The 12,975-nt window shown below is 56.4% G+C and overlaps 1 protein-coding gene across 9 annotated transcripts in view; it reads right to left on the bottom strand.

The window, feature by feature from the left end:
* CPAMD8 (C3 and PZP like alpha-2-macroglobulin domain containing 8) overlaps positions 1–12,975 on the bottom strand; it is a 77,504-nt gene that overhangs the window by 8,056 nt on the left and 56,473 nt on the right. For 7 of the 9 annotated variants that reach the window (XR_008666846.1, XM_055343332.1, XM_055343337.1 and 4 more), the window contains 9 exons: positions 10,118–10,199; positions 6,455–6,611; positions 6,246–6,320; positions 3,100–3,265; positions 2,100–2,186; positions 1,886–2,022; positions 1,332–1,487; positions 1,173–1,235; positions 289–473 (listed from right to left, as the gene is read on the bottom strand). Coding sequence is in view for 7 of the 9 variants with exons in the window: in XM_055343332.1 (XP_055199307.1) it covers positions 289–473; positions 1,173–1,235; positions 1,332–1,487; positions 1,886–2,022; positions 2,100–2,186; positions 3,100–3,265; positions 6,246–6,320; positions 6,455–6,611; positions 10,118–10,199 (1,108 nt within the window). In the remaining 2 variants the exon portion in view is untranslated. Of the gene's footprint in view, positions 1–20; positions 542–1,172; positions 1,236–1,331; positions 1,488–1,885; positions 2,023–2,099; positions 2,187–3,099; positions 3,266–6,245; positions 6,321–6,454; positions 6,612–10,117; positions 10,200–12,975 lie in introns of those variants that run through there. The other 2 variants (XR_008666847.1, XM_055343339.1) reach the window with 2 other exon arrangements.

Below are 12,975 nucleotides of genomic sequence, written 5' to 3'. Positions count from 1 at the left end.
GGCCAGTGAGTAACACGAACCTTGTTCTTCAAAGTTCCCTGACGGTTGCTGCCGAGATCTCTTGCGACCATAACAAGAAGCACAGGGGCCGGTGCAGCCACAGCCTCGGGAAATGCAGTAGGGGTCTCAGGAGTGCCCCGGGCATCCCGGCCTGATCGCATCACAATCCGGAGGCTCAGACTGACGCCAAACACCATCCCTGAGCACCTGCCCAACGTCCTGTCCTGGTCCTGAGAGGCCGTCCTCCTTGGATGTGGCCCTCCTCGGCCAGCAGGGAGGTGGCCTTACCTGGTGCACACCTCCAGGGTGACCTGGTACTCCTGCTGATGCTGGTCGGCCGCTGGGTCATCGTCATCAGCGGAGGCGGCAGGAGCCGGGGTCCGCCGCTGCTTGGCCTCGGGCTCCTGGAGGCTCACGGACAGCTGGAAGGCCGGTTTGGCCACCGGGTCTGGCACATGGTAGGTGACATCAATCTGGGGGGTGTGGGAGGGCCGAGGCTTAAGGAACCTGGGGTTGGGGCAGGGGCGAGGCAGCGGCTCGGCTAGAACGATGACAAAAGTGACGTCAACGACGGACGTGGGGACTACCATTACATCATTCAACCCTGCAGCCGCCCAAGCGAGTGTAGGTACGACTGTCACCCCCTTTGCATGCAGGTCAGGCCCAGGCCCCACTGCCTCCAGGCCACTCCCACCGATCCACCGTGTTGTCTGGGCTCCCGTTTTACACATGGGGAAGCTGAGGCTTCCAGGGTCTCCAGGCAGACTTGCGCTCTGACCACAAGACGAGCCTGCCCCGGCCCTGAGTGCAGCTAAAGCCGGGGTTGGGTGACCAAGGTGCTGCAGGGAGGGCTAGGCTGAGTCCAGACAGCAGCAGGGAGAAGAAACAGGAGGCACTGGGCCGACTCCGGGGGTGGGCGAGGGCGTCTGCTTATGGTCAGAGACCACTGGATTGAGGGTCAAACATTTTCTTGGGAGGGGGGTGCCCATACCCGAGAGGAGGCACAGCCACGTGCCCTGGGCAGGCTGGGCTGCATTACGGGGGTCAGAGAGTCTGCCCCAGGGGCTCTCTCAGCCTGGCCCCCCGCTGAGCTGGGAGCCTCCAGCCTGCCCCTCGGGGCGTCCCCAGGTTCCAGAAGCCCCAGTGAGCTCCTGGCGGCCCTACAGCCCCACCTGCATCAGGCAGCAGCCTTCACCCTTGGCGCTCACGAACAGCCCCGTGGGGAGGCTGGGGATCTGAAAGAGAGAAGACACCATGATGCCCTCCGCAGACGCACAAGGGTGGGTGGGCAGCAGGGAGGGTCCCCCAGCCCCTGGTCCAGGAATACACACCGCCGCTGTCTGCAGAACCTTCTGGTTGGCCCTGTGCAATTCGAAAGTCTCCTGGTAGTCCAAGTTGGTGGAAGCCAGGGAGACAGTGAGGTTGATGCTGCCAGCATAAGACAGGATGGCATACTCTGCCAAGGCCTGCAGAGCCACGCACGTGTCCTGGGGACAGGTGACGAGGTGCTGTCAGCCCCAGGTCGGGTCAGCCACCAGTCTCCCTGCCCCCATCTTAGGAGGCCTGGCCCCAGTGGGGGGGCACCATGGACCCTCTCTGAAGGCCAGAGACCCATGGGGCTGGAATGGAGAGCCAATCTGGTACAGACATCCATGGATTGGGGGCCCCGGCAACAAGCAGTCATCTCCACAGAGGCAGACACTGGGTCCTTGTCCCAGAGCCAGATGCATCTGTCCCTCAGGCTTCCCTTGGGTCCCATATCGCCAAGGGGCTGCCCCAGGAGGTGAAGCATGCAGTGGCTTCCTGGCAAGCTCTGAGCCCTGAGCCTGGACCTCAGTGACCCCACTGGGACCTGAGCCCCTTCCTCTGGCCCTGCTCAACTCACCTGAGTAGAGGAGAAGCCTCCAAGCGCATTCCGCTGCTGGGACAGCCACTTCACCACGGGCAGGGCTGTGGCCACATCACCCAGGACGGTGTACGTCAGCAGGGCATAGGCCGTCATTTCCACCTCGGCTGAGACCACTGCAATGGACAAGGCTGGTCGGGGCTCTTTCAATGCTGGGACCCAGCACCCAGCACCCAAAGCTGGTAGCCAGTACCTGACTGAGAGACCCCATCACTGAAGCTCAGGAATGCATCCTTGTCTACGTCCCGGGAACCCGTCAGGCTCCAGTGGGTGACCCCATCTGTAGGGTCAGGACAGGTCAGGGGCCACAAGCCAATCAAGTGTGTGGCCTGGCCTCCCATGGTTGAGTAGCAGTGCCTATGGTCTCAAGAAGACACATTGTGGGGGAGGAAGTGGACCCCAAAGTAGGAGGGTGTCAGGGGCAGAGGGCCAGGGCAAGAAGGGCCTTGGGGCTGTCTTCCCATCTACAGCTACATGACAGACCCAGTCCCTCCTGCACCCCTGGCCTCCCTCCTGACGGGTCTTGATGGGGCTCCAGCTGTCCCCACTCAGGACCGAGGAAGCTACTTGCTAATTGCAAAGCCTCCAAGGATTCTGAGCTCACGTGACGGATAAAAGGCCCTCAGACCACAGAGAAAGCGGGCCTCCTGCCCAAGATCTCAAGCAGGTACTCCTACACCCTGTCAGCCAATTGAGTGGTTTTAGAATTTTGCTTAATGTTTGTTTGTTTTTCCTTCATCTTAGCAATGAAAACATTCTTCAGGTGACATCATAAGCCAAGAAGCTTCTGGGGAAGGTGGGGAGCAGGGAGTGGGATGAGGGCCAGGAGTGGGGTGGGGAGGGGGCTCAGTCGGAGAAGTCTCTGCCACGGGGGCTCCCCAAACCCAGTGGATAGTCATTCTGTTCACAGGGAGACCCACATACTGAAGATGGAAAGGGCTTCGCAGGGCTTACCCAGTGATGGAAGGCGTGGGGGCCCTGGGGTGGGGTTTGCTAGCCCCTATTTCACAGGGCAGAAAAATGACCCTCGGGCTCAAGCCACTTCATCAAATGGAACCAGTAGGAGATACAACAGCACATAACAAAACGGAGTGAGCAAAGGGTGCCTCTTAGCGTCACGCATGTGTCCAAGAGCTGTGTACTGGGGGGTACGGCCCCACAGTGGCCTCAGGGGTGGCAGGTGGGCCCCCTACCCTGCATGATGGCCAGGCTGCGGAGCTTCCGCAGCGCTGCGGGGGCTGCCGGGCTGCGGAGCAGGGTCAGTGCGTAGGTGGTCAGGGCGCTGCTGTAGGGGTCCGCGGCCAGGGGCGCACTGGACTCCAGGAAGTGCCTCGCTCTGGCAATGGCGCTTCTCTCCTCCTGCAGGATGGGGTGGGGAGTGGAGCCCTGGGAGGCTGTTCTGCCCCCCCCCACCTGCCCACCCACAGATTCTCCTAGGGAGAGCACTGGATGGCTCACAGACTCTCATTTTGCCTCCCTCTGGGGGAGACTCCCTCTGGGGGCTCCCACGGCCTGCAGACCTGGCTTTCAAAACCCTCACCCCCTTTCTTTAGGCTGGTGTCAACTCTTTCCGAATGAAGTCTGAGCTCAGCAGATCAACTCAGACAAGTTCTAGGGGGAAGTAGGCAGAGCCCTGACCAATCTGTCCCACCCACCCCATCTGGCTTCTGAGACCCCCTGCCCAGGCCCACCTCATGTTCCAGGCCTTGCCTCTATTGTCGCCTCCTCCAGGAAGTCCACCAGCCCTGATCACACATCCCCCACCAACCCCAATGTGAGCCACTGGGAGGACAGAAACGGAGTCCACCGTCCAGTGACAGCTTATTTCCGAGAAGCGGCCCAATAATATTGGTTAAGTGAGAAAAATGAGTGATTAGAAGCATTAATGAATTTAGCAAATGAGCAATGGTGTCCCTGTCAGCACCAACAGAAACATGGTGTTAAGATAACCCTGCTATAGCAATTGCTAAGGTCTCAGAAAGAATGTTCTCCCCAAGCTTTCCATCTTCCACTGAGGACAAAGTATGGAAACTGCCCGTAGCACGTGGTGTCGAGAGGTACCGTGTGCCTCCCCGGGGCCGGTGCCAGGCCCGACAGCAGGTTCACTGGACCCCGGGCCTGGCCCACACAAGCCCAGCCCAACACCTCGCAGTCAGGATAAGGTCCTCAGAAGAAGAGCGGACACAGAGATGCAGGCACAAGGCCATGTAGAGACCAGAGTGACCGCCATAAGACTAGACATGCCTGGAGCCCCCAGGAGCTGAAGAGGCCTGGAAGCATCTTGCCTTCCAGCCTTCAGAGCTCTAAGCCTTGCCGACACCTTGACTTCAGACTTCTGGCCTCCAGAACTGTGAGAGAAGGAGCCTCCTGGCACTGGTTATGGCAGCCCCAGACACGAATCCAGGGGTCATCACTTAGCCCAGGATGTAGGGACCTTCCAATGCTTCACTGAACGAAGAAGACACACGTGGCCCAGCTCTAAACGCGTCATAGTGTCAGAATGACCTGGATGTCCATTTAGCCGAGATAGCCCAGAGGATGGGTGCGAGGCTCGCCTCAGGAAGGCTCAGGGTCCCGGGCCCCTGAATCTCAGAGATGCAGGCACCCACTAGACCCACGTCCTAGGACCCCCCTCAGACCCGGGCCAACCAGGACAGTCAGATATTCTGGGAGGCAGGGAGGATGCGTTTGCCATGGCTGTGGAACAAAGTACCACAGAATGGGCGGCTTAGAAAGTAGAAATGTATTGTCTCACCGGAGGCTGAGATCAAGGTGTGGGTGGCATGGGCTCCTTCCGAGGGCCCTGAGGGAAGGGTCTGTTCCAGGCCTCCCTCCTGGGCCTATAGCTGGCTGTCTTCTTCTTGTGTCTCCACAGCATCTTCCCTGTGTGTGTGTGTTTCCAAATGCCCCCTTTTTAAGGACATCAGTCACACTGAATTAGGACCCATCCTAATGGCCTCATTTTAACTTGATTATCTCTTATTTTATTTTATTTTATTTAAGATTTTACTTATTTATTCATGAGAAAGGCAGAGACATAGATACAGGGAGAAGCAGGCTCCCCGTAGGACCCTGGGATCACACCCTGAGCTAAAGGCAGACGCTCAACCACTGAGGCACCCAGGTGTCCCTTGACAACCTCTGTAAAGGCCCTATCTACATATATAATCACATTCTGAGGTCTTGGGGTGCTTTGGAACAGATGTCGGTGCCCCCCACCACAACATGCTGAAGCCCTAACCCCAATGTGAGGACATTGCCAGGCGGGGCCTTTGGGCTGTGATTAGCTGTAGGTGAGGTCTTGGGGGTGAAGCCCCCACATGGGATCAGGGGTCTTTCCACAAAGAAGAGAGCCTTAAACTTCCTCTCTCCCCACACACACATGCGCACAAGGGAAAGGCCACGTGTGGACCTAGCAGGAAGGTGGCTGCCGATGAGCCAGGAAGAGAGTCCTCACCAAGAACTGAATCAAACAGAACCTGGCCTTGGATGTCTCAGTTTCTAGAACCATAGGAAGTAAATGTCTGTTGTTTCAGCCACCCAGACTGGTATTTTGTGACAGTGGCCAAAGCTGACCTGAGCTAAGACGGGTTAAGGATTTCAGGATATGAATTTTAGGGAGACAATTCAGCCCTTTGACACAGGGCAAGGGGCCTTCTAGGCAAAGTGTGCGGGACATGAAGGATCTTAGGATCCTACACAACCCTTGACCCAGAGGTTAAATCCGATTTGGGAGGCCAAGAATTCTGAGAAGTGCCATAACTCACAATTCATCATCAGAGGGTGTAGAACTGAACACAGATGTTAGGAATGGTGGGGTCCTTGCCCCCAGGGCTGAGATCCACCATGGACACCCTCACAGCACGGAACGTGCTACCCCTACTCCTGTTTCACAGAAATAACAATGACTCCTCGGTGCCCCAGGGACACCTCCACCTCCACTGGCTCCAGTACCAACTGTAAATGAAGGTTCTAGGCCCTTCCCCCAAAAAAACTTTCACAAGTTTTTGTATAGGTCTCCCTGAAGCGAGCCCACAGGTCACCAGCCAGGAAACTGATCTGTCCCCAAATGACCCCCCCAAACAGGGACCGGGGGATCAGGGAGTCCTGGGAGGTCCGGTTCTCAGGATCCAGCTCCCTCACGTCACTCCCCCCTCAATTATCACAGGACCTCTCAATCCTCTGCTCAGACTCCAGGAAGATGGACATCCTGGGATCACCGAAAAGCATGAGAAAGAGTGGAAGGAGGGCATCAAGGGAAATAAAAGCCTGCCGGAGGATGGCCAGCCTGGCCTGCAGGGAAAGCTGCCCACCGCTCCCCCAGCCGCCCTGTGCTCACCTCGGAGGCCATGCCCGTCTCCAGGAGCGCAGCCACCACATAGGCCGTCAGCGGGACGGTGCCGTGGATCCCACCCTGCAAGAGGACTCTCGAGCGTCACCCCGAGCCAGAGGGGACAGCCCTCGACCCCCTACTGGCCCCAGACAGCAGCACTGGGGAGTAGGCGGAGCAGGGCTAAGGTGCCAGAAGGGGGCCGAGAGGCCACTCACCTGGATGTCCTTGTTCAGAATCCTGCCCACAGCCGGGAAGGAGCCATCCGCCCGCTGCTGCCGGACGATCCAGCCCTTGGCAGCCTCCAGCTCCTGTGGGTCGATGAAGATGAAGCTGCGCGCCTGGGCAAAGGACTTCAGGACAAAGGCCGTGAGCCTGAAATAAGATGAGGTAGGGGCTGGGGGCACCGTGGGCTGGGGGCAGTTGTGCAGAGAAGGTCACCTCCCGAGCACCCCCTGAGGAACTGTGCATGCTCCCTGCATGCGCCGCCCCCACCCAGAGTCTCTGCTTCCTCACCTGTGACATGGGAGGGGCCGTGTGAGTGCTCCAGGGAAGGGGGTGGGCACCCAGCCGGGCCCAAGGACAGAGACCAGCCTCCCTGCCCATGTCTGGTGCTAATGCCCCTTCTCAGCCAATCCCCAAGGGGGACCCCCAGCCTTGCAGAGAGATCTCCCATCTCTCTCAGGAACCTGCAGGTGTCTTAGATGCTTGGACCCCTCTGTGGCCCTGGCCAGCCACGGTTAGGGACATTTCAGTCCCTGGGCCTGGGAATGACTTTTGAACAGGCACATGAAGTGATCCTGGGAGCAGCTGTTGCAATTCTGTCGCCACGAGGAGAGCAGCCACTGTGCTGAGAGAGCCCACAGGGACCAAAGGAGAGAACCGGGGGGCTCCTGATGCATGGTGGGCTGCCAGACTGGCCAGCCCTCTAGCCACCCCCAGCCCTGTGGTGTAAACTGACATTTAGAATTGCCTTTCAGATTTTTTTTAAAATTTTTATTTATTTTATGATAGTCACACAGAGAGAGAGAGAGAGAGAGAGAGAGAGAGAGAGAGAGAGAGGCAGAGACACAGGCAGAGGGAGAAGCAGGCTCCATGCACCGGGAGCCCGACGTGGGATTCGATCCGGGGTCTCCAGAATCACGCCCTGGGCCAAAGGCAGGCGCCAAACCGCTGCGCCACCCAGGGATCCCTAGAATTGCCTTTCAGGCCAGATTTCTGTTGCTTGCAGCCGAAAACATTCCACCAAGCCACTAGCCTCAGTTACCCCACCCAGGTGCTGGACATGTCATGTTTCTGTCCCATGTACACAGGATGGGGTCCCGCTTGTCTCTCCACGCTCTGCCCACATGTCTCTCCCCAGAGGAAGCCTCTTGGGCCCTCTCACTCCGGGATGGGCGTCTCTGGACTCCCAGGACCCCCAACCGGCCTCCCCACAGCGCATCTCAGTTGTCACATCCTTGGCTTTGCAGCCTGTGCCTTGTCCACCTCGCCCCCCTTCCTGCTGCATCACCATGCATTGGAGTGAGAGTTGATGGGACCCAGGGATGAATAACAGGGTGAAAAACCAATGCAGGAGAACCAACGGATGGAAAGCAGAGAGCCAGGACATCTAGGTGGCTAGGCGGTTGAGCATATGCTTTCGGCTCAGGTGGTGATCCTGGGGTCCTGGGATTGAGTCCCACATCGGGCTCCCTGCAGGGAGCCTGCTTCTCCCTCTGCCTATGTCTCTCATGAATAAATAAATAAATAAAATCTTTAAAAAAAAAAAAAAAGAAAGCAAGAAGCCAAGAGGGACAAGCCGCAGGATGGAGGAGCAGGTCCCCCTCTTCAAAATCAAGGGGCTTCCCAGGCGGCTACCATCCAAACGGCAGAAACCAAGTGTCGGTGACAACATGGAGACACGGGAGTGTCCCTGTGCACTGTCGCCGAGAATGCAAACTGGTGCTGCAGCTATAAAAACACAGTTGGGCAGTTCCTGGAAAAATCAGGGGCCGAGCTCCCGTGGGCTCCAGCGATTCCACATCAGGGACTATCCCCTCGGGAAATGGAAGCAGCATCTCGAAGATGTATTTGTACACCTGTATTCGCAGCAGCTCTGTCACGGCAGCTAACACATGGGATGACACAGTGTCTAGGCTGATGAAGAGATTAACAAAACGGGGTGCTTCCACATGCTGGGATGTCATTCAGCCTTAAGAGGGAAAAACTCCGACCCTGCTACACACGCAGCACATGCAGACCTGGAGGACACTGCGAGCCGTGAAAAAGAGGACAACACGACGATCGCACTCACGAGCGGTCCCGGAAGTCACCAAATTCACAGGGACAGAATCTAGGATGGGGGTCCAAGGGGGCCGGGGGAGAGGAGTTAATGCGTAACAGATACAGAATTTCAGATTTACAAGATTAAAAAGAGTTCCGGGATGGATGGTGGTAACTGCTGCACAGCAGCGTGAATGTACTAAATGCCACTGAACTGGGTACTTAAAAATGGTGAAGATGATACATCTTATGGTTTTTTTTTTTTTTAAAAGATTTTATCTACTCATTTGAGACATGAGGGATAGCAAGAGAGAACACTGAGCAGGGAGGAGAGGGAAAAGCAGGCCTCCCGCTGAGCAGGGAGCCTGACCCGGGGTTTGATCCCAGGACCCTGAGGTCGTGACCTAAGCCCAAGGCAAATGCTCAACTGACTGAGCCACCCAGGTGTCCCGAGAAATTTTATGTTATGCGTACTTTACTACAATAAAAAAAAAAAAGTTAAGAGGAAGAAAATCAAGGCTCTTTTAAGGGGGAATTGTCAAAATGTGAAATAGCCCATAACCTCAAGCCTGCATATACCTATCCCAGGAGTCCACTCATCCCGGTCCCTCTCCCTCCCTGACTCCCCAAACCCATCTTTTCTCCTGCCTTTAGGGCACCTGCATCAGCCAGGCCATGCTCTGACTCCCATCTCCCAGGCCTGCCCCTGCCCCAAGGCCGGCTCTGCACAGTTGCAGCAAAGGGAGTTCCAAACACCGTGAGTTCCAAACAGCAGGGACGCAGGGCCAAGATGGGATGCGGTGCCCATCTGCTGGGCATGGTGGGATTTGCACCCTCTCTCTGGGCTGGTCAGCCCTCTGGAGCCAAGGGAGCAACACTTTACAGTTTGGGACTCAGCCAGCTGTGTCACTGCTCCCCCGGGCCTGGGCAGTGGACACTGTCAGCTTCAAGACAGGGAGGGCAGTTTTCATACCCACAGCTGCTGCAGGTGCTGCTGGGATGGAGCTCAGGGAGAGAAACCTCATCTGGAGACAGGAGTTGGGGTGCCCCCACAGTTTCTGTTAGCCCAAAAGTAGAGATGGCAAATCCACAGCCACATAAACCGCCCTGCTCTGAGGATGCCAGGGAATAAGACCGAAGGGGTGCACAGCCCCACCTTTGGCTCTCCCTGCCCTGGTTGCCCCAAAAGCCAAAGGGAGCCTCTTGCAAGGGAAACCAGACCCCAGGCTGCTCTGCCCACATACTCCCCCGACCTCAGCCTCCAGGTGGTAGTCCGGCCTCTCCCAGTCCATCCCCTCCTACTCAGGGTGACCCCCGTTTCTGGGTCCAGTGGGCTCTGAAGAGGCCCAGAGCAGCCAGGACCTGCTTCCGAGAGCCTGGAGAGCTAGCACGGTGGCAACAAGAGCAGAAGGAGTAACTATGAGAAATAGTCACTCTCACAGCCACACTCCCATCGCCGCCCCCAGGGCCCAGCAGAGCCTGTCTCCAATTCCCAACCAGGCCCTTGGTCACCCTGGGCATCCGGCCCGAGCGTCCTAGCCATGTGTGCTGCACGTGAGGCTGTGGCTTTCGGTGGGAGAGTCCCCACGGCCGTGCACCCCAGGGTGGGGACTCACCACATGCTCCCCGACGCATCCCGCTCCCCGAATGCACTGTAGGAGCCATCCCGGTGCCTGTAGGTCAGCTGCCGCTGGTAGCCTGTGGGGCAAGTGGAGGGATCAGTGTCCCAATGAATGGCTGGGAGCCGGCCTGGGAGCATCCTTTGGACCCCCACCTGCTGCAGTACTCACATCTGGGGTTGACAAAACCGCCCCACCCCTGCATCTGGAGACCCTGAAACAGCTCCACGCTGTGGGTCTGGCTGAAACCTCTCATTTCCTGACATTGCCGCTGTCACTCCCGGTCATACACAGGCCCTCAGTCATGCCCAGGTGATCAGTGATGTGCACCATCTCGAGGCAGCACCCTCTGTCCCCAGGGGTGGGGACTACTCCACGAGAGTGTGGCTTGCTCAGAGAACAGAAGGCTCCAGAAGAGCCAGAGCAGAAGAGCAGAGGGGCAGGGGAGGGAGGGGAGGCGGCCACTCGGGCCACACTGGGTGTTTGGTCTTACTATGAGGGCAGGAGGGGGCATGGGCTATGAAGGGACATATGCAGTGGGTGGTCTGTAGGGTCCGGAGAGGAGGCAGGGAGACCGGGAGGTGGGCACCGTCCAGGCAACCAATGACAATGGGCCTGGAGCAGATGGTGGTGACAGGTAGGGAGGGTTTCTGTGGCAGAGCTGCTTAGCTGAGCCAGTCCAATGGAAAGATCTAGAGGACCCAAAAGTTTGCAGCTTATTCGCTGGAAGGAATAAGCTGCCCCCGGAGGTGGCAAAAGCAGCAGAAGGAGCTCTGCGCTGGGTGGGCTGTGACCCCCCAGATTCATGTCCACCTAGAACCTCAAAATGGGACCTTATGGGAAATAAGGGTCTTTGCAGTTGTAATCATGCTCCAGACCTCCAGATGAGATCATCCTGGAATAAGGTGGGACCCAAATCCAAAAGCCAGTGCCCTTAGAAGAAAAGAGAAACAGAAGTAGACACAGACCCAAGAGAAAGTCCTATGAAGGCAGAGGCAGGGAACGGGGAGTGCGTCTACAAGCCGAGGAACGCCTGGGGCCCCAGAATTCGGCCAGGAGGGGGGCACGGACAGAGTCCCTCAGAGCCTCCAGACAGAACCAAGCCTGGTGAACCCTGGTTTTGGACTTCTGGCCTCCAGAGCTGTGAGCGAACCCAGTCCTGTTGTTCTAAGTCACTTGGTTTGTGGTACAGGCGTTCTTTGGAAAGAGCGTGGGTACGGGCCAAGGTCAGCTTACCAATAAATTGTGCCAAACAAATGTTTTGGTTTTTCAGTATATTGAAAGTTATGCTTACGCTATACTGGAGTCTATTATATCTAAAATAACAGCCTACACACTTACCTTATTAATTTTAAAATGTTAGGGCTAAGAAATGCTAACCATTATCTGAGCTTTCAGGGAATCATCATCTTTTTGCTGGTGGAGGGTCCTGCCTCCACGTGCTGGCTGCTGACACAGCAGGGTGGTGGCCACTGACGCCTGGGGTGGCCGTGGCCATTTCTTAAAATAAGACAGTGATGAAGTCTGCCACATTGATGGGCTCTTCTTTTCATGCCCAATTTCTCTGTAGCACGCGACGCTGCTTGATAGCATTTTACCCACAGTAGGATCTTTTTCAAAATTGGAGTCAATCCTCTCAAACCCTGCTGCTGCTTTATCAACCCAGTTTATGTGATACCCTAAATCCTTGGTGGTCATTTCAACAATCTTTACAGCATCTTCACCAAGAGTAAATTCCAGCTCAAGAAACCATGTCCTTGGGATCCCTGGGTGGCCAGTGGTTTGGCACCTGCCTTCAGCCCAGGGCGTGATCCTGGAGTCCTGGGATTGAGTCCCACATCAGGCTCACTGCATGGAGCCTGCTGCTCCCTCTGCCTGTGTCTCTGCCTCTCTCTCTCTCTCTCTCTTTGTGTGTGTCTCTCATGAATAAATAAAATAATAAAAAAAAAGAAACCATGTCCTTTGCTCCTCCATAAGACGCAACCCCTCATTCGTTCAAGTTGTAGCATGAGATCGCAGCAATTTGAACATAATAATCATTTAAGAGTTTGAAATTTGGGATCCCTGGGTGGCGCAGTGGTTTGGCGCCTGTGTTTGGCCCAGGGCGCGATCCTGGAGACCCGGGATCGAATCCCACGTCGGGCTCCCAGTGCATGGGGCCTGCTTCTCCCTCTGCCTGTGTCTCTGCCTCTCTCTCTCTCTCTCTCTCTCTCTCTCTCTCTCTCTGTGACTGTCATAAATAAATAAAAATTTAAAAAAAAAAAAGAGTTTGAAATTTTGCAGAAGTTACCAAAACGTGACACAGAAACATGAGGTGAGCAAATGCTGTTGGGGAAATGGAGCTGATAGGCTTGCTTAATGCAGGGTTGCCACAGATCTTCAATTTGGAAAAAACGTCCTGTCTGCAAAGCGCACTCTAAGGAGCCATGCGTGCACCTGTGACAGCGGTCCCAGGAAACGAACACCAGCAAATTTGGCAGAAAACCGGGGCAGGGGACTTGATTTGAAGCTTGTAGAGTCTGAAATGCCTACTGGCTGAAGGTCACAGGGTCTGGCTGTTCAGGGGCACTCCCGGCCGCCATTTAGCACTAGGGGTCATCAGCCTTGGGGTGGCATTCAAGGCCCGACCCCACAATGTGTTCAGCGACCTGAGAGTCCCTGGCCACAGACCCAATAGGTTCAGGGTTCCCGGCAGTCTCTGGTCAGCCTTTATCAGGCCAGATTTTCGGCCCCCAGCAAGCCCTGACTTTCCCTTTCCATCCGAAAGTCTCATGTTCACCATGAGCTCTGGCACTTTCCTTTTTCCTGAGAAGGAATGGCTCTGGATCATCAGGCCTGCTTCTGGAGGTCTTGTA

Source organism: Nyctereutes procyonoides, unplaced genomic scaffold (assembly GCF_905146905.1).
Source record: "Nyctereutes procyonoides isolate TBG_1078 unplaced genomic scaffold, NYPRO_anot_genome, whole genome shotgun sequence".
In the NCBI taxonomy this organism is placed as follows: domain Eukaryota; kingdom Metazoa; phylum Chordata; class Mammalia; order Carnivora; family Canidae; genus Nyctereutes; species Nyctereutes procyonoides.
This window is presented reverse-complemented; position numbering and strand designations above follow the sequence as displayed.